General features: G+C 43.6%; 1 protein-coding gene and 1 long non-coding RNA gene across 2 annotated transcripts in view; both read left to right on the forward strand.

Annotated features, from left to right (window-relative positions):
• Nucleotides 1-4,218, forward strand: part of LOC132534047 (uncharacterized) — a 590,553-nt gene extending 586,335 nt beyond the window's left edge. The window contains exon 2 of the long non-coding RNA XR_009545759.1: nt 3,775-4,218. This is a non-coding gene — a long non-coding RNA (uncharacterized LOC132534047). The remainder of the gene's footprint in view (nt 1-3,774) is intronic.
• Nucleotides 1-4,218, forward strand: part of SNX24 (sorting nexin 24) — a 155,606-nt gene extending 151,388 nt beyond the window's left edge. The window contains exon 7 of the mRNA XM_007527597.3: nt 2,447-4,218. Within this exon, the coding sequence (XP_007527659.1) occupies nt 2,447-2,514 (68 nt within the window). The 3' untranslated portion in view covers nt 2,515-4,218. The remainder of the gene's footprint in view (nt 1-2,446) is intronic.
• Nucleotides 4,219-27,744: the final 23,526 nt, after the last annotated feature.

Genomic DNA, 27,744 nt, shown 5'->3' on the forward strand with positions numbered 1-27,744 from the left:
CCAGACCCCAGCAGCTTACCTGCAGGCAGGCACGGTCCCACCCTTCTCTTCATGACACCTGCCATTTGAGTTTCATTACACCTCAACCACCTGTGTATGTGACTGTGTCACAATTCTGGCTCACTGTGCAGTTTCCCTGCCCTGAGCTCCAAAGTCACTTTCTGGTTTGCAGGGCCTGTCACAGTCTTGTTTCAGGCTCATGTTCTACTGAGAGCCCCTCACATGCTCTGAACCCCCAGAGCACTTGCTCTCACTCTCACTCTTCCTCTTCAAACTTCCTGCTTGTCCCCGTTGTCCTGGGCTCTTCTGTCTCCTTCTTCCATTTTTGCCAAGCTGTCCCACTTATTATTCAGTTCCCAGGAAATAAGAGCAATGAAAGCCAACACAAATAGTGAACAAACCCATCCTGAAGTTGCCTTCCTCCTCATCAGTTCCTAATGGGAGACAAAGGCAAGGGTGGTTTTCTGAGCAATTTAAGTGATTGTGGACATAGTGGTAAGTCAAACATGAAGAAGCCAAAGCAGTGAACTGGAACAGATGGGGAAAAAAGTTGGGGGGAGGAATAAAAAAATGGCTGTCCCAGGATGAGCCGGTAGTGCACCCAGTAGGGACCTGGATTTAAGCCCCTGTTCCCACCTGCAGGGAGAAAGATTCCAAATGGGAGAAGCAGTGCTGCAGGTGTTTTTTTTTTTTCTTTTTTGTAAATTAATTAATTAATTAATTTTCCCTTTTGTTGCCCTTGTTTTTCATTGTTGTAGTTGTTGTTATTGATGTCATCGTTGTTGGATAGGACAGAGAGAAATGGAGAGAGGAGGGGAAGACAGAGAGGAGGAGAGAAAGATAGACACCTGCAGACCTGCTTCACCGCCTGTGAAGCGACTCCCCTGCAGATGGGGAGCCGGGATCCTAATGTGGGCAAGTGTTTCTTTCTATCCCCTTCCTGTCTCCATCTCCCTCTCCCTCTCCCTCTCCCTCTGCCTCTCTCTCTCTCTCTCTCTCTCTCTCTCTCTCTATATATATATATATATATATATATATATATATATATATATATATATATATAACTTCACACCAGGATCCTTGCTCTGCTCCTTGCACTTCAAACTATGTGTGCTTGACCCAGTGTGCCATCACCCGACCCCCTATCTTTGAATATTGAGCCACATAATTTCCTGACATAAGAGCAGTATTTATTTCAGGCCCATGGCGTTAGCCTAGATTTTGGATATGATCCTGTGGATTGATGTTTAGAACATCTGGTTCTTGGACCAATGAAATAGTTCACTTGGGTTGTGCACTGCTTTGCCATGTTTGAGTTCAGACCCCATCACACTGAAGGAAGCTTTAGTGATGTGGGGTGCTCTCCCCTCTCTCTCCCCCACACCTCTGCCTTGTCTTTCTATATCTAAAAAAAAATGGGAGTCTGGCAGTAGTGCAGCAGGTTAAGCATAGGTGGTGCAAAGAGCAAGGACCAGCCTAAGGATCCCAGTTTGAGCCCCTGGCTCCCCACCTGCAGGGGAGTCGCTTCACAGGCGGTGAAGCAGGTCTGCAGGTGTCTGTCTTTCTCTCCCCCTCTCTGTCTTCCCCTCCTCTCTCCATTTCTCTCTGTCCTATCCAACAATGACATCAATAACAACAACAGTAATAAATACAACAATAAAACAACAAGGGCAACAAAAGGGAATAAATAAATAAAACCTTAAAAAATTTAAAAATAAATTTAATTAAAAAATAAAATAGCATGTCCAGTTCTAAACCACACAAAAGACTGGTTTTGAGCTTCCCATTTGTACTCTGCCTGCCATAATAACCAGGTTGTGACACAGCACACTGGGTACTTCTGGATGGGTGGCCTGTCAAAAAGGAGCTTAGTTTTCAATTGTAACAGGCAGGTTCTTGTCAGAAATTGGCCCTTTTCAGGCAGGGCGACAGGCCTCTTTCTGACAGTACACTGCTAGTGAGTGTAATCAGACCAGCAGGCTCTAGACATCTGGGACGAGGTGGCGCTGTAAACCACAGTGGAAAAACTGCCGCAGCATATTCCCAGTAGAAATCTTGGAATTCCTTCAGTATATTGAGATTTTGTTAGAAATTGAATTGCTGGTGTAATCCATCTTCCTTGTGAGCAAACATTCAGAGAGAGAGACAGACAGACAGACAGACAGCTGGCACCCGGAAGCATTAAACATTAGAACATCCCTTAAATCAATAAGCTACAAATTTTTCTGTGCAATTCTGCCGTGCATGGTGGTGCAGGAAAGAGGATGGCCATGGGTTGAAGTGGGGTGACAGCTAGCAAGCACCTCAGAAACAAGGATGACCTGCGCCCCATGTAAACTGCTTGCTCACTTCCTGTTGGCCCCTCTGTACTTCTGAGTGCAGGATGCAATTATGTTTTATCCATGAGAAAAAGAAAAATCCTCTTCCTTTCCCCCCCCCCCTCCAGATTGTCCAAATGTGGTTATTGAAGGTGTTCTCCACGGGATATTTTATCCTCATCTGCAGCCCAGGTAGAAATCCTGCATGACTGGAAGCAGCAAGTTTCGAAGTCGAGGAAATCGATATCTACCGAATTAACCTAAACTTGATGACATAACAGATCCAGCTCCTGGTAAAAACTCACAGTCCCAGCTTAATTCAGGGCAGGGACATTTCTATTGGAAACGGTGCCTTTAAAAATAGAAATGGAACCTGGGCTGCCCAGGTGAAGGCCAAGTGTTTAGGAAGTAGGATGTAGCTGCCAATTTAGAAGCCCAGGGAAAGGTGAGAAAAGATTCCAGGGAGCAGCAAGTGGGGTAATAAGCTCGCTCTCTGCTTCTCTCATGCCACTTGCTAATTTAAAGAAAGAAAAAAAGAAAGAAAGAAGATCAACAACCTTGCTCCAAATAGCACTGAAACTGATCAACTTTGGTAGGGTTTCTTTGGTTTGGAATTTTGGACACATTCATTGTCTCATCAGGAGATTTTTCTCAACCAGTGATGGACGTGTTCTGAAATGCTGGCACTGGGTGAACGTCAGAGAAACACACTGTACTCAATGTGAGAGAGGAAGTAAACTGGAAATTGAACTGAGCTGACAATACCAGGGCTTTAATCATGGCGCTTGTATACCTTATTGTGGCGTCATACCAACTTCCAGAGCTTGCTTTTCCTGTATAAATGATAAAATGTGCTATTAAGATCTTTCTTAGGGGCCAGAGAAGTGGCTAGGGTGAAAGCATGCCTTACATGCCTGAAGCCCTGGATTCAATCCCCAGTGACACAGAAAGTGGCAGAGTGATGCTCTGGCCTCTTCCTCATTGAAATGCAGCATACGCATTACCGTGCACAAGTCCTCGGGTTCATATCCTTGGTCCCTACCTGCAGGGAGAAAGTTTCACAGGCGGTGAAGCAGTGCTGCAGGTCTCCCGTCTCTATCTCCATCTCCATCTCTGTCTATCTCCTACTTCCTCTCAATCTCTCTGTTTCTGTCCAATTTAAAAAATAATAATTAAAAAAAACACACTAGGGGATGGATGGTGGCACATTTAGTAGAGCATACACATTACAGTGTATAAGGCCCCAGATTGAAGCTCCTGATGGAGGGAAGACTTCACAATCGGTGATGTAGTGCTGCAGGGTCTCTCTCTTCCTTCTTCCTTCTCTGTTGCCTCCTTCTCAGTTTCTCTCTGTCTCTATAAGATAGGAAGGGAGAAAGAAATGAGAGAAAGAAAGAAATAAAGAGAAAGAAAGAAAGAAGGAAAGAAAGAAAGAAAGAAAGAAAGGGAAGGAAAGAAAGAAAGAAATACTTTAAAAAATGTAAATGATTGTCCTTGAAAGCCATTGGAAAGACACCACATTGGAAATGTCTACCTATGACTGGCTTTTCTTCCAGTGGTGAAAGACTGTGTCTGTAAAGTTGTCGGTGTTTGTCCAGACCCCATTCTGTATGGAAAAACACATACTTTTAAACACTACTATCACCGTGAGCTCTGCAAGGTGTGTGCCCTTGAAGAGGCAGATGTGAACTGACAGCGATGGAGCCAAAGCCAGATGACAGCACTACCTGTCTGGACTGACTCAAGGGTGTCCACTCACTTGAGCATGTGTTGTTGCAGTGGGAGTGTCCATCCATGACCTCCCTCACCGTTTTGCTGACCTCATATATGGAATGAATTAGATTCAATGAATTTGTGATAGAACTCCCCTGAATAATAAAGATCAAGAGCATATCTGCAAGTTCTGTGTATGTGCTGTGTTTGAGCATTTCATTCAGAACTTACTAATCATGCAGCCTGTTTTTATTGCTTATTAGTTTTAATAAGCTTCCATGCTGGTGGAAGACATTTAGAGTCAGAACTACTATTGAAAAAAATTTTTTTTTAATTAAGATCTAACTAGCCAGGTTTGAAGATAGCTGCAAACTTAGAGATCTCATTATGTGATTAGACATGTTACTACATGCAGGAAACAATAACTACCAGCCAAAAAAAAATCAAATATTAAAGGTATTTTTCAAATGTTTTTGTTTTTAGCTATTTTGAGCTAAATAAAAATAAAAGAATAAAAACTATGTAGATTTGTCTCCCATCCCAGAGGTTTTAGGAGAAGCGCAAATGGGGTCTCATCATTTTACAGACACATACAACCTTTCATTTGTTACACAGACATTGAGTTTTAATCTCACAAGATGTGTTAAATTATCTAATTTGCTAAGCCAGTGTATGCCAACTAAATAATGTGGACTTGCCATGATGAAAAAAATTTAAATTTACAGAAGATTTTTTTTAAATATAAAGACAAATCATCTTGATGAGATATTACTCAAAGATTTTTTTTTTGAGGATTAAAAATTTTCAGTGATTTTTTTTTTATTTAAAATGTAATTTCACCTGTTGGAATCATTGCAGAAATAAAATCTATGGTGTGTGTTTTAAGCAAAAAAAAAAAAGAATTGTAGTATAAGAAATCAAATGTTTCACAAAATCTTATACAGGTTGAAAGGAATGATATGGGGGAGTGGGTGGGGGTGGGAGTCCACTAGGAACTTTTTTTTTAACCAGAGCACTGATCAGCTCTGGTTTATAGTGGTGCGGGAGATCGAACCTAGGACTTTGGAGCCTCAGGCATGAGAGTCTCTTTAGATAACCATTATGCTATATACCCCCACCCCCTCTAGAAACAATTTCCAGAACATTCTGACCACCCCTCTCCCAATCTACCTGGCAAGAGAGCTGCAACCTCTATTTTCTATTTTTAGCAAGAATTCATGGAGTCAGGAGGCTGCTGTTGGAGCTACTAAAGTAGAAAAGAAAAAGAGAAAACATATGTCACTGTAATAGTTAGAACCAGGAATCAGCTAGTAGGATAAGTAACTAACCATCCCCACCCCCCAAAAAAGAAGGGGGAAAAAAACTGCCTTACAGCAGCTTCAGGAGGCTGGTAAGTAGACATTGGAACAAAGTACCCTGCTATCACCTCCTCCAGCATAATTGCTTCTCTTCATTCATGGTCTTGCTTGCCCTGCCCACATCCCTAACCCAAAGGGGCAGGAAGATGACACTCACTACTTCCACTTCCCCAGAAGCAACTTGCAGAAGCACATCTTCAGCAGCTCCTTGTCCTCCATACCTGGCTTCCGGGAGTCATAACTTCCTGGCATCTGCAGTTTAGGGATATTCGCTGGAAAGACAGTGGATTATGTTTTCCACAGTTGAAAGATGTAATCAAGGGCTGGTGAAATAGCTGACTTGAATAGTACACTGCTTTGGCATGTGTGGGACCCAGGTTCAAGTCTGATCCCCACCTCACTGAAAGACATTTTTGGTGGCGGTATCTTTTTCACTCTCTGCCTCTTTGTCTCTGTCTGGAAGAGAGAAAGGGAAGGGGGAAGAGAGAGAGAGGGAGGTGAGAGAGAAAGAGACTGCCCTCCCACACACAACCACTGGGCTTAGTTTATGTGTAAACTTGCAGAGATGTTTCATCCTTAGGCCAGTTAAGATTATACAGTTAGTGGACATCTATTCCACTTCCCTCTTAGAAAAATGGTAGCATATAAGTTTCATAGTTTTCCACCTATTTTCTTTTGACCTCTTTTCATAGTAGCTGTGTATATATAAAGTACATTCTTAGGCTATGCTGACATCTCTATTTTGTGTAACCAGGACTATATTAATGAATATTTCCATTTTTTTCTATTTTAAAAATTCCACTGGTGGATGCCGCATATTTAGCATTTTGTGTAAAATGGCCATAAAGTCCAAAACCACAAAAATAATGTCTTTCAGAACCTGGATCCTTCTGCCTTATAATATGTGCACTCAACCAGGTGCATTACTACCTGGCTCTTAAATATTTTTTAAGAAGAGGGAATGAGAGCGACAGAGAGACAGCCCTGCTTTACCACTGCAAAGCTGCCCCTCTGAGGGTGGGGAGCAGGGGCTCAAACCTTGTTCTTAGTGCATTGTAGTGTGTACACACATCTGGATTTGCCAACACCCAGCCCCTAGAACTCAATTTAGAGAATAATTAGAGAGGCCAGGCAGTGGCACACCTGGTTGAGTGCACATGTTACTATGCGCAAGGACCTGGGTTTGAGCATCTGGTCTCCACCTGCATGGGGAAAGCTTTGCAAGTGGTAAAGCATGGCTGGATGTGTCTATCCAAGTAAATAAAGATAATGATAAAAAAAGAATTCATTAAAAGGAGAGAGAGAGAGTAAAAAAAAATGAGGCTTGGGAGGCAGCAAAGTAAATAAGTCTTTGGGCTTTTGAGCATAGGGTCCTGAGTTTGATTCCTTGTATCACGTGTGCCAGAATGATGCTCTGGTGTTCTCTTTCTCCCTCTGCTTCTCATAAACAAATGAAATATTTAAAATAAAATAAAATTTCATGGAAATGCCTTCTGTCCTTGGGCATTTATGTTGTTTCTATATTTTTGGTTATTGTGAGCAGTGCATCTATGAACATAGAGTTGCACATGTCCTTTTGAATTAGTGCTCCATGTCCTTTGGATATATGCTCAGGGGTGGTACTGTTGGATTGTGTTGGTATTCTTCGTGTTGGTTTGGTCCCCTTCCCCCTACCTCTGAGAGAAATGGTTTGGCCCTTGCTAGTTTTGCGCCCCGCTTTCTCCCCGCCCCCTATGCTAAGGACGCCCAGAGTCCCAGCAGCAGCAGCGGAGGGAGAATGATTGGGAAGCACATGGTGTGGTGATTTGCCCGTTCATGAATAAAGATTAAACTGCAGCTTCTCAGCCCAGCTGTGTCCCCGAGTCTCTGGTCGTCTCTGTCTACCGCCGCGAAGCTAGCCTGGCCTGCTGGCGCCTACGAACATTAACAACAAATGGCGCCCACGTGGACCTGACCTGCGCATCTCTCAGATAAGTGAAGACAATTTGGCTACCTATGTACTATGACCTTCTCTTCTGCTTGTGAAGAGATCTCCAAAGGCCTCTGCCCTTTCTTAACGAGACTGTTTCGCTGTTTCTGGAACATTTATCTCTGGACCACTCTGTGGTTTCTGCCCAACGGCAGCTCACAGGAGCCCAACGCCAGCCCACATGAGCCAGCTTTCTGCCTCATGGCGCGGGACATTGGGCCCTGGCTCCCTCCACGCTGCTCGGCCAACATGGCAGGGCCATGGGGCAGGGCCGCAGCAGCCTATCCTGGCCGCCACCCCGTGGCACCTCGGCCCGCGCCTTCTGCAAGGCTGGCCCGCCCGCCCTCGTGCTATGAAGTCTGGACAGATCCCGGACCCCCCGGAGACCGCGGGCTCCCTGCCGAAACTGGGCCCCCTGGCCGAGATCTCCGGCTTGGGTCTGAAGGCAGACGAGCTATAATACGCAGAGATTCGTCCAGAGATCGCAACCTACAATTCCTAGAAGTGAAGCTGCCCAAGAGGCCACTGCTGGACAACGCACTCCCCAAATGGCTAAGACAGTACAGATCTGAATTCATGTTTGAAATGACATGTCTTCGTAACAAAAGTTTCTCTCCTTGTGTATTAAAGGCCATGTTTACCTGTGTGTTTAAAGTTTGGTAGCATTAACTTTAAGGTTAAGAATGTAACTTTAAGGCTATATTCTTACCAGACAAAGTTAAATGAAAAAGGTTTTCAACGTAATTCTCATAAAGATAAAATTAACTTACATTTAAAGTCTGAGGTAAAAGTTAGTTAACAATCAATATATTTTAACTAAGTTGGTCTAAAAAAAAAAACCTGCGCACACCTAGGGTGTGTCTCCATCCTGAATGGGTGTAACAAAAGGTTAAAAAGACATTGTTGATATGTAAAAGTCTCAAATTCCTTCTCAATTAGAAACGTTAGATTGCTCTATGGTCATGCTAATAATTCTCATGCCTGAGGCCTTTTTCTTTCTATGGTTCATGTTTGCCTTTCCACATTTTATTGTTTGAACTTTAAATAGCCTTGGAATTGTGCTGGAAGAGACTTCCAATTGTGATAGAGTTATAAATTGTGGTAAACTTCTAACCTGCTACAAGTTTTGTTTCATAAGTAAGTGAATTGCAGCTGTCAAATTCTCTACAGAAAAGCAGAATTCCGATGGCTGACATTCCCCATTGAGACAGACGTACAACAATTCACCCCTTGGCAATTCTTCGGTGGACATCTGCTTTGGACTTCTATCGGACTCACTGGTACACCTCGGACACTTTGCACAAAACTAGCAGCTTCCTTTATGCTGCTGGGTTTCTCAAACACTGACTGCAGCCATGCCTTGGGACTCTAGGCCTCACCCTCCCCCCATGCTAGAAAATGCCTGTCAAGGCAAGTATGCCCCCCAGAGGCAGGAAATGTTTTTTTTAAGCTGATAAAGTTTTGCCCACAGAAGCAAAAAATGGCCCCCTCAGGCCTTCCCTTGGCAGCACACTGGTTCTTGTTGCCCGCTTACATGTTTCTCCATGTTTGTGCCAGTTCTTTTGAAAACGCCTGTATGATATAGGTTTCTATTCACCCCACAATCCTGATACTATGGCCATTAGTTAAAAAGAAAGGGGGAATTGTTGGTATGCTTCTAAAAACCCCTTCTGTTTCATTAGTTTAATCCCCCTTGCTTAACACTATTCTATTTACATAACCACTTCATTCTATTTACATAACCACTGTTAACAAGCACCACCCTCCCTCCAGGGCATTGGTGGTTTAGTGGTAGAATTCTCACCTGCTCTGCCCCCTCTCCTTGTCATACCCTGATTTTCACCAGTCACTTTTCTCTCCACCCTCTCTGCGTCGCATCCTGTTCCCACCCTACTGGGCTAGTATATTTATAAGGACAAGATTGTAGTTTTTAGTTTAGCTTAGCTTGGTATAGATTGCGCTGCATCCTGAATGAATAAAGAGATACTGCATACAACCCAGCCATGAGTCCCAGGTTGTCTGTTACCCGCCCATGAAGCCAGCCCGGCGAAAACAACAAGCCACGATATGGAAAGAGCCCTCAGCCCTCATTCTAGTTCTTGGATTTGGTAACTTCCCTGGAGCTGATTTCCATATCCTTCCCACCCCCACCTGCACTATTTCACGCAGCACCTCTCTGTCTGTCTCTGCCCCCCCATCCCCAGCCTCATCACCTGACCATCCTCTATGCTTGTGTCCCTAGTGCCCTCCCTCTCTCCTCTCACTTTCACCAGTGGACAAAATATACTAACCGAATAACATCTCCTAGTAAACCCTACAGCCATAAGCTCATTTGAAAAAGTGTAGAAGTCTCATCCACACAGCTGGAAATAGCAAGTGACTTCCATCTATCTGACTGGTCAGTGTGGACTGATTGATAGCAGCTCCCTCAAGTGACAGGTTGTGGACTTACATGAACCTGTTAGAATGGCAGCTACCAGAGCAGACAGTGGCAAGTGTTGGCGACCACATAGAGACACGGGAATCCAGGTGCCTTGCAGGTGGAGGTGCGGGATGGTACAGGTTCTTTCAAGAGTATTATGGTGAGTTTTCAAGAATTGTGAACGCAAGATAACCAGATGATCTAGTAATTTCTCTTCTGGGTTTAAACCCAGAAGAAGGGAAGCCATGAACTTGAACAGACTTACTTTCCCAAGTTCAGGATGGCATTATTCACAGTTGTCAAAATGTAGAAGCAACTGAAGTGTTGACTGATAGATGAGTGATTAGCAGAATGGGTAAGTAAAAACAAAACATACAGTGGAATATAATTCCACCTTAAAAAAGGAAAGGGAATTCTGACACAAGCTACAGCATGGCTAAATCTCAACTATGACTATACTCAGGAGGTACTTAGGACATTGAAATATAGAAAGTAGAATGGGGGGAGTTGGGTGGTAGCGCAGCAGGTTAAGTGCAGGTGGCGCAAAGCGGAAGGATCTCAGTTCGAGCCTCCAGCTCCCCACCTGCAGGGGAGTCGCTTCACAAGTGGTGAAGCAAGTCTGCAGGTGTCTATCTTTCTCTCCCCCTCTTTGTCTCCCCCTCCTCTCTCCATTTCTCTGTCCTAACAATGACATCAATAACAACAACAATAACTAGACAATAAAAAGACAAGGACAACAAAAGGATAAATACATTTTTTTTAAAAGATATCTTTGTATATTCTCTTTTAAAAAAAGAAGCAGTGAGGAGGACAGACAAGCTTGAGTCGTGACTTTAACATCCTATATGAACATTTACTCTGTTGTTGAATACGAGTTCCCTTGCTGAAATAAAGGCACTGTACTAATCACCTGAAGAACAGACATGATCCTTATTGTCTGGAAGTTTCAGCCACTTCCTAGGGAGTCATGATTCCAGTGAATTGGATTGAAAGCTCAGTAAATAAGGCTATATGTTCTGGTCTCTAGAGTCAGCTTCAAAGCTTTCCTTCTAATCTTGGCTCTGCTTTGGCTTTTACTCTCAATACTGAAAAGATTCTGAATTTGGCCTTGGAAACTCAGGGAAGGAGCAGACACTAAATCATTGCTGAGACGTCTGCAGCTGAGATGCTTTCTGCCCATACAGGTATAGAATTGAGTTGGGACTGTAGTTAGGGTAAAAGGGCATTTGTTTGGGCAGCAGGGAGGATGTAGCAAAATGCCAAGCCATTGGATTCCATGCGATTTTACTAGAAAAAAAAATATTTTTCTTTTGTCCTATGAGGGTACCTGTGCATCTGATCTAGGAAATGGGACCTATATTCTGTCCTCGTTAGAAGCAGCTGTAGAGGCAGCAGATGAGAGTTTCTTCAGCTCTGCTCTGTCCATTGGGATATTGCTATCAACTGAGCTCCTGTGGGGGCCGCACTGGCTGGTGTCAGACTAAGGGCTGTTCATGCATCAGTCCACGAAGCTTTACTTTTCTTTTCTTTTTTCTTTTCTTTTTTTCTTTTCTCTTCTCTTCTTTTCTTTCCCTTTTCCTTTTCATAAACTAGCAGAAATTCAAAGAGTTACCTCTTTTCTGAAATCTGCTAAGGTATCCATATTTTCCTATATATTCTATGGAATTGTAAATATTTGCTTTTATTTATTTTATTTCTGATTTGATAGGTCTGAAATTGAGAGGGGAGAAAGATAAAAGGAGAGACACCAGCAGCACTGCTTCACCACTAGTGAAGCTTCCCCCCTGCAGGTGGCAACCAGGTGCTTGAACCCAGGCCCTTGCACATGGTAACACGTGCATTTAGCAAGGTGCATCACTGTCTAGCCTAGTTGTTTGTTTTTATTGTTGTTGTTGCCATTAGGGTTATTGCTGGGGCTTGGTGTCAGTACAAGAATCCATAACTCCTGGTGGCCACCCCTCACCTTCTCTGTCTTTTTTGGATAGAACTGAGAGAAATTGAAAGCGAAAAGGGAGAGAGATAGGGAGCTTGAGAAAGAGACAGCACAACCTGCAGCACAACTGCTTCACTCTTGAAACTTCCCCCCTGCAGGTGGGGACCAGGGACTCAAGACTGAATCCTTGTGCAAAGTAACATGTATGCTCAGCCAGGTCCACCACCACCAGCCCCAAGCCCATGGAGTTCTTGTAAGTCGAAAACAGTTTTATAAACTGTTCTTGAGAAAGAACTGACACATCAGTGAGAAGAATAGTCATTTTGTGGCTAGTGTGATTGAACTGTGATCTGGGTGCCAAGCGATATTGGCTCAACTCTTGTCCACAGAGCATGCCGTTGAAGCCTCATGATAGCTTTCTTAGGTGTGTCTTCTTACAGATTCCACCACAGTCTGAGAAAGAGGGAGGGAAAACTACACAAGAAGAGCAAGAGTCAGTAAAGAGGATGAGGACTTGAACCTCACACCTACTTCCCCTCAGTGTCACCTTAGACATGCTGCTATATATGTGTGGCTTTGATGCACACATGCATCTTCACATCTGAAAAACTAGTGTTGTCAAAGTTCTTAGTATTTCTGTACATTGTAAACTGCAGATTACTTTCCTCTCTCATTTGCTCAAACCAAACTCTCTTCTTTGTTTCAGATACATTCAGGTTTCCTGGCTTCCTTTATAACACTGGGCATCACTGCTATGGACTGACTTGTTCAGATAGAAAGAGAGAAACATGGACCTGTATTTTCCCTACCCACCCACATACAGGTCCATGAAAGATGATAGTGGGGGTTGTATTGTTAAATGGGAATCTGGGGAATGTTATGCATGTACAAAGTATTGTATTTACTGTTGAATGTAAAACATTAATTCCCCAATAAAGAAATAAATTATTTAAAAAAAAAATTTCCATATGATACAGCAATTCTATTTCTGGGTATGAATTCAAGAGAACTGAAAGTAGAGATTAGAACTGATCATCCTCAGGGTTCGGGTGGTAGTGCAGTGGGTTAAGCACAAAAAAAAAAAAAAGAGAAACAGAGAGAGGCAGAAAGGAAAATGGATGAAAGGGAGGGAAGGAAAGAGAAATGAAAGCATCGAAGGGGAGGGAGGAAAGGAGGGTGGGAGGGAGGGAGGGGAAAAAAGGAGGAAGAAGCCACAGCACCAAAATGTCCTCCAGCTTGTTGGGTTGGGGTTGAGACTTGAACCTGGGTTGTGTGCCTGATGAAGCAGGTAGACTATCCACGTGAGTGATTTGCCAGTCATTTTTGTTTTTGCCACCAGGGTTGTCCCTGGGGCTTTGCACCTGCATGATTCTTCTCCTCCTAGTGGACTCTTCTTTCTTTTTTCAGAGGGGGGCGGGGAGAGACGCCAAAGTACTGCTGTACCACTTGTGAAGCTTCCTCCATGCAGGTGTTCCCAGTAGGGTGGCCAGATACTCAAATCCATATCCCTGCACTCTACCAGATGAGTGATCTCCTGAGCCCCTCCCGGCTTCCATTTTTACTAGTCAACTGATTCTCCACAGAAGCATAGAAGCTATGAGATCCTATCACTCTCCTCCAAATTGCCCAATAATGTCCCTGTCCCCCTCTCCTTGTCCCCTTAAGCCCCTCTTGCTATTCCCCCAGCCAATCAGCCAAACTGGCCTTTGCTTGTAGTCCTCACCAGCTGTGGTTATTTTAGTGGCTGGGTTAGTGTCTTTCTTCCTCTTGTCCCCTGCAAAGAGCATGAACCCCATGCTTGTACATAGCATCTAACTTGGCTCCCCCAACTCTCCAGTGTGAACCTGGGACTAGCTCTCAGGACCCTTGGCTGAAGGGTGGGTAGCTGGCCAACAGCCTGTCCTGTCCCCTAGCCTAGTGTTGGTTACATACATCACAGCAGGGGCTTGAGAACCGAGCTGCCCTTGGACTCAGGATTTGCTTACATCTGTCCAGATCCTTGGTTCATTTTACTAGTTTGTTCAGAGAACAGAGATTTTTCTACAAATTGCAGACCAACTTGATACACAGTGTGGCGCATGGTTTGGGTAAGGACACCCAAGACAGAGGTGAGCATAACTCCATGGTTGCTGGCTTAGTACTTTGGTGCTCTCCTGCCTTTCAAAAAATAGAAAATTAGGCTGAGGAAATGGCTAGCAGCAGAGTATACTTGCAAGGCCCTTGGTTCAATCCCCCAGGTCCACATGAAAATTTTTATCCCATATTTTTATTGAAGTAATGCCAGGCTAGCTTCGCGGGCGGGAGACAGATGACCAGGGACTCATGGCTGAGCTGGGAAGCAGTATCTCTTTATTCATGTGGAATGCAGCGCAATCTAAGCTATCTCTAATCACAATCTTGTCCTTATATATCCTGGGGCTGCCAGTGCAGATCAGCTTATAGGCTCTCTCCAGAGCCTATTAGAGACAGAAGTCCTGGTGAAGTGCTTCTGATGATCCTGGTGACAGAGCAGCTGTATATATACTCGCCAAGTAGGGTGGAAACAAGATGTGACGTAGAGAGGGTGGAGCAAAAAGAGATTGGTGGAAATCAGGATGTGACAAGGAGAGGGGGTGGAGCAAAAAGAGAGTATGAACCAGCAGGATTAAACCAATGCCCTAGAGGCAGGGTGGTGCTTAGTTAGCAGTGGTTTATGTAAATAGAATACAGTGTTAAGCAGGGGGGATTAAACCAATGGAACTGAAGGGGTCTTAGAAGCAGAATTTAGAAGCATACCAACAAAGTAATACTGCATTACCATACCGGGTGTATATCAGTGTATTTTAGTTCAACGCTAAAAATCAGTGCTGCTTTAGTGGACTAGGTGGTGCACACCTGGTTAAGTGCAGATGTTAGCATGCAGAAGGTCCCTGGTTCAAGTCCCCGCTTCCCACTTAAGAAGCTTCATAAGTGATAAAGTAGGTCTGCAGATGTCTGTCTCTCACTATCTCCCTGTCCTCAATTTCTCTGTTTTATCAAGTCAAGAAAAATTATTTTAAAAATATATATCAATGCTGCTTTACAAGTAGATAGCTGAGCTGGGTTAGCATTTTTCAAAACTATAGTTTTGTGACACCGCAGAGCAATAGTTTTTGACATTTGGACTCTGGCACAGCAGTGTCAACATCTGTATTCCCCGCGAGGTTGCAACTGCTTGTTCTTAGGTCCTGCCCTGGACTCTCAGAATGAGGCCAGCGGAGAGTGGAGCCTGGAAATTGACATCAACCCTCTGGTTGGTTCTACTGCACAGTCAAGCCTGAGGACCTCAAGCCTAGGGAGTCTCAAATTCTTTTTTATGTTGCATATTTTCAGAAGTATTGAACTCTTTTTAATTAAAAAAAATCCATACTTCCAAAGGGGGGGTGGAAAATTAAACTATGCTGGGAGAATGGGAGCTACGAAAGGCTAGGGATGCCTTTAACACAATGGTCTAACTGATCAGTGATACTACAAAGTAAGGCAAAAAAAAAAAAAAGGTAAGACTTACACTCTTCTTGTCTGTGAACTTTTATGTATCTGATTATCATGGTAATTTTTACTCACCATGGAAGATGACAGGGACATTGTTCTAAATCCTTGGTAGCCTTGTAAAGTTGAATCTGAGTAAAGTTGGCACTCTAGCCTTAAGGCTGGCAAGATAACCCACCTGGGAGCATGCCTGCTTTGCCATGTAGGTAGCCCAGGTCTGAGCCCCAACCTTACCACACTAGCAAAGTATCAGTGCTGGGCTGTCTTTTCCTCTCTCCTTCTCTCTATCTACAAAAGTCATTCAGAAGTAGTGAAACCATAACAATGAATAAAACAAAAAGCATAGCCTTCATAGAAAGTCTGGAATAGACTGTGTCCCATCCCACCCCCTCCCCCACCCCCTGCCCGGTGAAGCCAAACATCCAAATGTACACTCCTATTAATTTGTAGTCATATAAATCAATATTTAATTAATATGAGAGGGGAAAATTGATTGAATATCTCAAACTTTTTAAAGCACAGACTGAGCCTTTTTAATACATAGGCTGAGTCTTTGATATGTTGACTCTCTTAAAAGCTTAGTCTAGGGAGAACAGAAGCAACTGGTGGCACAGCTATATATACAAACAATGCCGAAGGACATAAATTATGGTGATGTTGTGTATGATACAGCAAGTCCTAACAAAAGGATATTTCAAAGTTAACCCAATTGCCAAATAATGTGATCATAGCAATAACTATCTATTGTCTTCTTAAACCCTAAGACAACAGGAACCGCCCGCTTCCTCTTTAAGGCTTATATTTCCCCCAGTCCTGGAAACTCTAGGGTGGGGCACACTTTCCTGCATGCTTCTCTCAAGTCATACCAAATGATATTGCATCCGCTGATCCCAACCTAATCAACTAATCAACGCAATGAGTACCACCTCAGCACGCTTCACTTCAGACTGTCCAGAGACGCCAGGCATGGAATGTCAACCCTTCACCCTCATTACTCGGGTGAGACCTTTCCTTTCATAGGATTCTCTAATTCCATTCCAGGAGGTTCACTTCCTAATAAAGTCCCAAAACCTAGATATAGATCAGGTCCCGTGACATAGAGCAAATGTTCACATGTATCCACAAATTAGGGCAAAATAGATACCTGAAAGCAAAAGTACACAATAGTCTGTAGAGAGTCAGTATAAAGTTCCTAATGAAATAATGTCCACTTAGACATTATACTCTCCTCACCTACTTCCTACTACAGTTCTCTCACTCACTCCAAAGCTAACCTATCAAAGCAAGGACTGCAAAAGCTGAATAAGGGCAAGAGACTGGCATACTTTAACGATGACTCTTTAGTCACTATCAGGCCAGCCCATCAGCTGGGGCCGCAATCAGGGAGTCCTGAGATTCCCAAACGTGATGAGCCTAGACCTCAAATAAGTCCCTCTCTCCATTTTTACTGGTCATTCCTAGCAGGAACAATACAATAGACCCCTTTGTGGGCCTCCATAGGACCTTGCCCTCAACTTGGATCAAAAATGGTAGAGAATGTTCCATCCTCTGAAGGGAGAATGGACAACATACTCTATGCTACACCTGAGGAAGATGGGTCCTGATATTGGGGCAGCTTGGAACGTTCCTTCCCATGACCACAGAATGTGAGCTCAGAGCTACAGGGATGCAGAGATCACATAGTCTCCTAAGCTGAATAGGGGCAGGCCCCAGATCACATCAAATCAATGGGGTTTACAGTCAACAATATTTATACACCTTTCCCATATTAGGGAGCTACTCTCTTCCCTGATCCAGCTTTCTGGTCCTTTTTCCAGCCATGACATCATCTCCCCAAACAATAACTTGGATCCACCTGCATCTCAGATTTCAGGCTCAGGGGAAAAAAAAAACACTAGTATAGCCACAGGCCCTTTGAAATTTAACTAAAATATGCCTATTAGCTATCTACAAAATGGAGGACCTCCCCCCAACTCTTCATCTGCACTATTCCAGCCTTTAGGTCCATGATTGGTCAAGAATTTGTTTGGCTTTGTATGTTAACTCTCTTTTCTACCACCAGGTTCCAAATGCCAGCATGATGCCGACCAGACTTCCCCGGACAAACAACCCCACCAATGTGTCCTAGAGCTCCGTTTCCTCAGAGCCCTTCCCCACCAGGGAAAGAGAGAGACAGGCTGGGAGTATAGATTGACCTGTCAATGCCCATGTTCAGTGGGGAAACAATTATAGAAGCCAGACCTTCAACCTTCTGTACCCCATAATGACCTTGGGTCCATACTCCCAGAGGGTTAAGGAATAGGAAAGCTGTCAGGGGAGGGGATGGGATACAGAGTTCTGGTGGTGGGAATTGTGTGGAGTTGTACCCCTCTTATCCTATGGTTTAGTCAATGTTTCCTTTTTATAATTTTTTTTTTAAAGTACAGAATAAAGTGGTAGTAGATACATAAATAGGCTCCCCCATTCATAATTACACAATGTAAAGTGTTTGAATATATATGTGTGTGTGTGTGTGTGTGTGTGTGTGTGTGTGTGTGTGTGTGTTAAATCAATGAGCACTGCTCAGCTCAGGTTTATGGTGATACTGGGGATTGAATCTGACACCTGAGCCTTACATATGAAAGTCTCTTTGTATACCCATTATGCAATCTCCCCAGCCCCCAGTCTCTTTCTATCATAGCCTTCAAACCTCAACTCTAGAAATCAGTAGTAAATGTTGATTTTTTCCCCCCCTAAAATAGATCTTTGAAATAAGTATAAAAAATCAAAAAGTGGGAGTTGGGCTGTAGCGCAGCGGGTTAAGTGCAGGTGGCGCAAAGCACAAGGACCGGCATAAGGATCCTGGTTCGAACCCCGGCTCCCCACCTGCAGGGGAGTCGCTTCACAGGCAGTGAAGCAGGTCTGCAGGTGTCTGTCTTTCTCTCCTCCTCTCTGTCTTCCCCTCCTCTCTCCATTTCTCTCTCTCCTATCCAACAACGACAACAACAATAATAACTACAACAATAAAAAAACAACAAGGGCAACAAAAGGGAGTAAATAAATAAAATAAATATTAAAAAAAAGAAAAAAAATCAAAAAGCAAATGTCAGTGTTCAGTAGTCTTTCTAGTCCTGAGGAATTGCAAGTTTCTCAGGCTATACATTCAGGCTGACTCTTTTTTTTAATATTATTATTTTTTATATTTATTTATTTTCCCTTTTGTTGCCCTTGTTGTTTTTTATTGTTGTTGTTATTGATGTCATCACTGTTAGATAGGACAGAGAGAAATGGAGAGAGGAGGGGAAGACAGAGACTCGAGAGAAAGATAGACACCTGCAGACCTGCTTCGCCACCTGTGAACTGACTCCCCTGCAGGTGGGGAGCCGGGGGCTTGAACTGGGATCCTTGCGCTCGTCCTGCACTTTGTGCCACCTGTGCTTAACCCGCTGCACTACTGCCCAACTCCCTTAATATTATTTTTTAAGATTTAAAAAAAAATTATTATCTTTATTTGTTGAATAGAGACAGCCAGAAATCAAGAGGGAAAGGGGGATTAGGGAGGTTGGGAGGGAGACGGAGAGACACCCGCTTCACCACTTGCAAAGCTTTCCTCTGGCAGGTGAAGACCAGGGGCTCAAACCCAGGTCCTTGCACATTGTAACATGTGTTCAACCAGGTGCACCACCAGTCAGCCCCAGACTCACCCTTCTTTATTTCTTTATTTTTGTCAGTGTTTTGAGCCTATGAGAATCCACCAGTTCCTGTGGACTTTTTATTTTCTTTTTTTCCAGAAGAGAGGGTGAGAGACAGAGAGAGGGGAGGAGAGACACCACTATACCATGGAAGCCTCCCCCTGCATGGTGCTCCCAGATGGTGTTGGGTCCTTGTGCATGGAAAAGGGCACACAGATAGCTCTCTGGGTGAGCTACCTCCCAGCCCTTCTCATTGATTATTGATGCTAAACATAGTCATTGAACATCGATAGTCTGTGACACACCACCAGAGAGTAGATGAAGAGAAAGGCTTAATCTTTGCCTTGAAGAAGCTTTGAGTGCAAGGAGGAATTGGGAGACACCCAGACAGTAAGCAATGAGAACATGGCATGAGGAAGTTTCTAGGTTCAGGTTGGGAGAGTCCATTACTGATTCTGAAAGGAGGCAGGGAGCAGAAGGACAGGGCAGGCTTACCTGGCCGACAACTGGTACAAATCCATTCATAGCCTCCAAGGTCTCTTTCCAACCTCAGTATCTATGGCCACTGCACCATCAGCCCTGGGCTGATTCTTATTTCCTTTCCTCATGACATTGTCCCAGTATAAGTCCTGGTGTCCCGAAGAGTCACCAGAAACAGATGGGTTTATTATATTTACCTTGGAAGGAAAGGTGCTCAAGCTTTCAAACTGAGCTACTGAGCTAGCTATTCAAGTGACAGGACAAATATGTAACACTCAGGTGACTGTCATTTGAACAGCCACTTCTTTATTTTTTCTTCACTGGAGTGTGGTTACCATGCGACACTTCTCAGATAGACTGAAAAAAAAAAAGATAAACACAAAAGCTTCCTCCAATGCAGTATGTTTGGGCTAGGTTTGAACCTGGATTGCTTCACAGGGCTGCAGTGGATCGACCTTCTCGTGGTGCATCCCGTGAGTACCCATTTATTGGGGAAACTGACCATCCTTCCTAGCCGACTGAATCCACATGGATCCCAGTCACTTTCAAAGCCAGCAACAAGCAGACATCAGGCTCAACCTGACGCTGTTGACTGGCTACGGAAGAAGGGCAAACGCTAGAAGAAGAAGAAGCTTCACAGGGCAAAGCAAGCACACTAGGCAGGTGAGCTGTTTTGCCAACCTGAGTAGCAGTGTGGTTTGGGAAGAAAGACCTTTCTCCTCTCTGAACACTGAGTGGCTGTGGAAACCTGCATGACTCATAAAGCCTCAGATGCAGCAGAGGAATCCTGACATGTGGAGTTCTCCCTAAGCCCTGCAAGTCTTTGACTCTTGGGCATCCTGGTAAATCTAGTGATGGGATTAAAATTCCACTTATGGATTTTGTAATGGGTTTTGTTTTTGATTCTTTAATGTTTGACAGATGGGATTTTTTTTCTTCAGATGGAATGTCTGTGACTAGTCACTCTAAATCCTGCATTAATGCCAGTTGTTTTTCCACTATCCTAAAAAAATAAAAACAAACAAAAAAGTAACATTAGCATTTCTCCAGTGAGTCTGCCTTCTGTCACACCTGACTGTTAACACTTGGCCAAAATCTTAAACCCACAAAATGAATTAAAGTCTTAAGTAAAAGCTGTTATGTACTTAGTAACACCCAAATTTTCCATGACAAATAGTACTTTTACTCTTTTGATTTGGGGCGGGCTGGCGGGGGTGTGGGGAGGGGGTAACAATAAAGTAAAGAAGTGCCTTAAGGGGGCTTAGAATTTCCAAGGCCTTCCAGATCAAAGATTTCCCCACCACCACCATCTGAGTTATAGGAATGTTGAAAAACAAAAACAAATCCCTTCCCTGCTATGAGGTTCTTGCCATGTTTTTGTCTGTATGTAACTCAAAACAACTGAACTGAAAGATGAGGTTGGTGAGTTCTACGTAAAACCTTCACACTTCCCAGAAATGGAATAGTTGATGATTTGTCTGTGGCACAAATGAATTTTATTAAATTCTTATCTGACAACCCAGCAAAATTGCAAAATGAAACAAAATAAAGCATGGGCAAGGTTGTCAGGACTTTTTTTTTTTTTTTTTAAACCTTTGTTTACTGAATAGAGACAGCCAGAAATTGAGAGGAAGGGGATGATGGAGAGGGAGAGAAACAGATACCTGTAGCCCTGCTCCACTACTTGCAAGGCTTTCCCTCAACAGCGGGTGGGGACCGGAGGTTCAAACCCTGCTACTTATGCTTTGTGACATGTGCACTCAACCAGGTGCACCACCACCCGCCGCCCCCCACACCCCGGACATTTAAAATGTTTTATTGAAATGGCTTCAAGACCAACCTGGGATCATTTGGGAATGATGAAAGTGGTCTCCAGAGTAATTTGCATTTGATTCTATAGAGTGAACTGTTTCCTTCAAAACTTTTTGCAGGGCCCAAGCAGTGGTGCACCTGGTTGAGCACACATTATCATGAGCAAGGATTCAGGTTCAAGTCCCCTTGTCCCCACCTGCAGGAAGAAGTTTCACAAATGGTGAAGCAGTGCTGCAGGTCTCTCTCCTTTCCCCCTCTCCTCTCAATTTGTCTCTGTCCAATCAAATAAAAAGAAAAAAAATGCTGTTGGGAGTGGTGAATTCATCATGAAGGTACTGAGCCCCAGTGATAACCCTGGTGGCAATAATTTTTTTTAAAGAAAAATAGGGACTTTTTGCAAAAATGGCAGAATATATATATAGCAATAGTTTGTTTTTCACACAAATTTTATTGTCATCAAGGTCCGTGATACCATAAAATTTGGGAAATGCAGCTTCATACTTTTTTTTTTAGGTTACAATGTTTTATTTATTTATTTATTTATTTAAGAAAGGAGACATTAACAAAACCGTAGAATAAGAGGGGTACAATTCTGCACAATTCCCATAACCCGATCTCCATATCCCCTCCCCTCCCCTGATAGCCTTCCCATTCTCTATCTCTCTGGGAGTATGGATCCAGGGTCATTGTGCGTTGCAGAGTGGAAGGTCTGGCTTCTGTAATTGCTTCCCCGCTGAACATAGGCGTTGTCGGTCGATCCATACTCCCAGTCTGCCTCTCTCTTTCCCTAGTAGGGTGGGGGCTCTGAGGAAGCGGAGCTCCAGTACACATTGATGGGGTCGTCTGTCCAAGGAAGTCTGGTCAGCATCTTGCTGGCATTCGGAACCTGGTGACTGAAAAGAGAGTTAACATACAAAGCCAAACAAATTGTTGACCAATCATGGACCCAAAGACTGGAATAGTGCACATGAAGTGTTGGGGGGTATTCCCTGCATGCTCTTATGTGCGTCTGCTTTCAGGTATATATTTTTTCCCCTAGTTTATGGGCACGGGTGAACCTATGCTCTATCTCAGGGGACTTGGACTATATCTAGGTTTGGGGACTTTATTGGGGAGTGGACCACCTGGAATGGAATTAGAGAATACTATGAAAGGAAAGGTCTCACCCGAGTGATGGAGCTGAAGGGTTGTCATTCCACACCTGAATTCTCTGGTGACAGTCTGAAGTGAAGCATGCTGGGATGGCACTCGTTGCATTGATTAGGTTGCGATCCACGGATGCAATATTATTTGATTTGATTGAGAGAAGCATGCAGAAAAGTGGGCCCCACCCTAAGGTTCTAGGACTGGGGGAAATATAGGCTCTATAGTGGAAATGTGAGGTTCCTGTTGTCTTAAGGTTCAAGAAGACAATGGATAGTTATTGTTATCATCACATTATTTGGTGATAGGGTTAACTTTGGAAAGTCCCTTTGATAGGGTTTGGGGTATAATACCCAGCATCTTATATATAGGTGTGCTACCAGTTTCTTCTGTTCTCCCTGGTCTAGGCTTTTGGGAGAGACAACATATCAAAGACAGCCTATGTATTGAAAAGACTCAGTCTGTGTTTTAAGAAGTTCTAGACATATGGCCAATTTTTAAAAAAAAAATATTCATACATTTTTAAAAAATAATTTTTATTTATAAAAAGGAAACACTGACAAAAACCATAGGATAAGAAGGGTACAACTCCACATAATTCCCACCACCAGAACTCCATATCCCATCCCCTCCCCTATTCCTATTCTTTATCCCTCTGGGAGCATGGACCCAAGGTCATTATGGGGTGCAGAAGATGGAAGGTCTGGCTTCTGTAATTGCTCCCCTGCTGAACATGGACATTGACAGGTTGATCCACACTCCCAGCCTGTCTCTCTCTTTCCCTGGTGGGGCAGGGCTCTGGGGAAGCAGGGCTCTAGGACTCTTTTTTTTGGGGGGGGGACTAAAAAGACACCATAAAGTTCCTAATGAAATAGTGTCTACTTAACTTAGACACTCTCTTTACCTACTTCCTATGACACCTGCCTCCACCACTCCAAAGCTGACCTTATCAAAGAAAGGACTACAAAAGCTGAATAAGGGCTAGAGACTGGCATACTTTAAAGATAACTCTTTAGTCACTATCAGGCCATCCCATCAGCTGGGGCCCTATTCGAAGAGTCTTGAGATTCCCAAACAGACATGATGGGCCTAAACCTCGAATAAATCCCTCTCTCCATTGTTACGGGTCATCTCTATCAGAAGCTTCATACTTTTTTTAAGTGAGTGAGCCTCACCTCAGAGCACTAGCTGACAGTGTTCTCTGTTTACTAAGGTTTTCCGTGGAAAGCCTGATTTTTCCTTGGTGAATCAAAGGGCTTTAAGTAGAACATGTCATTCACCTCCTGGCCTTTCCATAGTAAACTAGCCTGAGAATTCTTCTCTTCCTGCACTTGGTTTCAGAACTCCAGCAACACCAAAACACACTTTATTTTTTTTGTTTGTTTTTTGCCTCCAGGGTTATCGCTGGGACACCTGCACTATGAATCCACTGTTCCTGGCAGTCCACTCCTCTGCAAGTGGGGACCCGGGGGCTCGAACTGGGATCCCTGAGCGAGTCCTAGCACCTTGCACTATGTAAGCCACCACCCGACCCCCAACAAACTACTTTTGGCCTTGACACGAGAGCAGCCATTGTGCAAAGCACAAGTGAGGGGGGGGGGCATGTCTTAGGCTCCTTGTGACATCTGAGACTTAAAGAGCTTTCATATGTATAACAGGTCATTTGTTTCCATTTGCTTTCCTATTACCACTTAAAGCATTTTTGTTGTTGTTTTTGTAAGTTTACTTTCTCAAATAATTAAAATTAAATGCACTCTGGAGAAAAATCGGAAGATTGAATACATATAAATGGAAGAGTTTTTTTTTTTAATCCCCCTCCTTTGCCTTCACTCTGTGTCAGTTTACATTTGTTGGTTTTGAACTTAGATCATGTATTTACATAATTGAGATCATGCTGCAGAGAATTTCTACTCTTGTGTCTTTAAAGCAACTGCTTTCTCTGAAGTTGGATAGCCTTAAGCCTAAGGAAGGCATACTATTCTGTTATGGGAGGCATGCTTTATAACCACTTGGGGACATTCAAGTTGCTTACAGTCATTTACTCTCATAAATAGGTCTGCAGGTTGCATCTTTCTATGTAAAAGTTTTCCAGTACTACTGTATTCAAGGCTTTAGGTTGTAAATCACGAGGAATCTATCTGTGCTGGCTGAGACGACAAATGGAAGTGTGTTAGTTCATGTAGTTAAAAATTAAAACACGAGAAACTCAAGAGGTGAAAATAAGCTTCAGGTAGAGCTGGATCCAGGTTTTGTGGATGAAGTGGGGTAAGGGATCTAAGGGTCTCCTTTGGAAATCTGCCAGTCTGGTCATAGATGAATGAATGTAGGCAGTGAAGCATCACAGAAGACTCCGTCAGATTTCAGGTGAAAGGATAATTTATTTATGCAAAACAGGGATAGGAAAAAAGAAAGATACACAGACATGTGTGTTGGTCTGCTTCTAAATTCTGCTTCTAAGACCCCTTCTGTTTCATTGGTTTAATCCCCCCTGCTTAACACTGTATTCTATTTACATAACCACTGTTAACTAAGCACCGCCCTGCCTCCAGGGCATTGGTTTAATCCTCACTGTTTTGCACGCTTTTTCCTTCTCCCCACCCCCTATCCTACGTACATCCTTTTTGGACCTGACTCTTCCGCCTCAGGATAGATAGGGACAAGATTATGATTAGAGATAGTTTAGATTGCACTGCGTTCCACATGAATAAAGACTGAACTGTGTACCACTCAGCCATGAGTCCCTGGTCATCTCTCTCTCTCCTGCCCGCGAAGCTAGCCCGACACATGTGCACGACTTTAAGGGTGAGTGGTGCTGTGTTTCCTCCTAATTTTACAGTAGGCCAGGTGTCAGGAATAACTGTAAACAGGTGAGGTAAGGAGGATGGGCCATGGTACATCCAGCTGAGTGCACATGTTGCCATGTGCAAGGGCCTAGGTTCAAGCCCCCAGTCTCAGCCTGTAAGAGGGAAGCTTCATAAGTGGTGCAGCAATGTTAAAGGTGTCTCTTTTCCCATTTCTTTTCTTTTTTTTTAAATTTTTATACTTATTTTCCCTTTTGTTGCCCCTGTTGTTTTCATTGTTGTTGTAGTTATTGTTGTTGTTACTGATGTCATTGTTGTTGGATAGGACAGAGATAAATGGAGAGAGGAGGGGAAGACAGAGAGGAGGAGAGAAAGATAGACACCTGCATACCTGCTTCACTGCTTGTGAAGCGAATCCCTGCAGATGGGGAGCTGGGGGCTCAAACTGGGATCCTTATGCAGGTCCTTGTGCTTTGCGCCACCTGTGCTTAACCTGCTGCGCTACCACCTGACTCCCCTCTCTTCCCATTTCTATCTCTCTCTCTCTCCATCTCCCTTACTATATAATTAAACAATTTCCTGTTTTTAAACAGATGAGGTATGCTGACTTTTCAGACCCTCACCTACCTTCCCAATCCATAACAGTTGTTGTTTTTATTTAAAATTTAAAAAAATATTTATTTATTTTCTCTTTTGTTGCTCTTGCTTTTTTATTGTTGTTGTAGTTATTGTTGTTATTGATGTGGTCGTTGTTGGATAGGACAGAGAGAAATGGAGAGGGGAAGACAAGAGAGGGGGAGAGAAAGACACCTGCAGACCTGCTTCACCGCTTGTGAAGCAACTCCCTTGCAGGTGGGGAGTTGGGGGCTCCAACTGGGACCCTTACACTGGTCCTTGCGCTTCACACAACATGCACTTAGCCCGCTGTGCTACCGCCTAACTCCCAACAGTTGTTTTTTATCTGTGTCCTGGGTCTCTGGTTAAGGGTTGACTTCTAGGCATTGTGTTCTGGTGCACACAGTGCAATTCATGGCCTCAAACCAGATGAAAAGGGGAGAGGTGGATGCAACATTATGACATCTGGCTCCTCTGTCAGCTCCAACCCAGTTTCTGGTATACTTTCCAGTGTCCCTCAGGACTGTTTATGTGTGGCTGGCATGGGTCCCTGTTGCCAAGAAGCCCTTAACACAGGGACTCAGTGGTATGTTCAGAAATCTTTTTTTTTTTAAATATTTTATTGAAAAATACAGTTCATATATTTCTGTACATTCTCCTCCCAAATTATGCAGCTGTTAGCAACAGTTCGATTTATAGAACCCTCTTTAATCTGTTGTTAACACTGGAATGCATATATTGTGCATTGCTCAGGTCTGGTATATGTTAGTGCTGGGACTTGAACCTGGGACCTCAGAGCCTTAGGCACAAGTCTTTTGAATTACCATTATGCTGCCTCCTCAGCTCAGGAATCCATTTTTCCATCTCCTGACCCATGTCTTTCCCTTTTCTCTGTGCTTATTACCTTCCTGGCTTGTTCCTTTACCACCTGCCCACAAGGGAAAGACAGTAGCCCTTTCTCAGTAATTCCATCAGAAGTCTCACAGCTGAGGCTCACACACATGACTGGGGTCAAACACCCATCCCTAAGCCAGTCCGCAGGGCCTGGGTGAGGGGGCAAGAAAGGCTTGAGGGAGGGTCTGCAAAACAGTTCACTTGAACAGAACACCTGCTTTGCCATATGCACTTGATATCTAACCCAACCCCCATTGTACTAGGTCTGGGTCACATTCTCCCTTCCCATCCTGTCTGAATACAGATGGAATCTTTATGTCTGTGATATGAGTGAGAGAAAGAATATTTTTAATTTCAGCTGGAGTCAAGTCAGGTCAAGTATTCAGGATGTGAGAGTCATCATTTCTGTACATTCTTTTCCCAAATTATCCAGTTGTTAGCAGTCGTTTGATTTATAGAACCCGCTTTAGTCTGTTAACACTGGAATGCATGTATTGTGCATTAAGCTTGTTTTTTAATGCCACTTGATTGGGGGGGAATGTTGACTTATAAGTCTGATTCTATTGCAGGTTTATAGTTTAACATCTGTCAGCTTTTTCCACACAGGCCACTGGGTCTCCAAGCCCCTGACAACCTTTATCTCCTCTATTTAGAAACTTTGGGTCTGATACATAGACAACTGCTAAATAAAATATATATTTTAAACTTTTAAAAAAATATTTATTCACTTACTTATTCCCTTTTGTTGCCCTTGTTGTTTTATTATTGTAGTTATTATTATTGTTTTTATTGATGTTGTCATCATTGTTGGATAGGACAGAGAGAAATGGAGAGAGGCAGGGAAGACAGAGAGGGAGAGAGAAAGATAGACACCTGCAGACCTGCTTCACTGCTTGTGAAGCGACTCCCCTGCAGATGGGGAGCTGGGGGCTCGAACTGGGATCCTTATGCCGGTCCTTGCGCTTGGCGCCACGGACATGCACTTAACCCGCTGCGCTACCACCGACTCCCTGCTAAATAAAATCTTACCCTGTAGGGAGAATACAGATCTAAGAAGGATGACTGAGGATCTAGTGGGGGTTGTATTGTTATATGGGAAACTGGGGAA

Source organism: Erinaceus europaeus, chromosome 2 (genome assembly GCF_950295315.1).
Source record: "Erinaceus europaeus chromosome 2, mEriEur2.1, whole genome shotgun sequence".
NCBI classification, from domain to species: Eukaryota; Metazoa; Chordata; class Mammalia; order Eulipotyphla; family Erinaceidae; genus Erinaceus; species Erinaceus europaeus.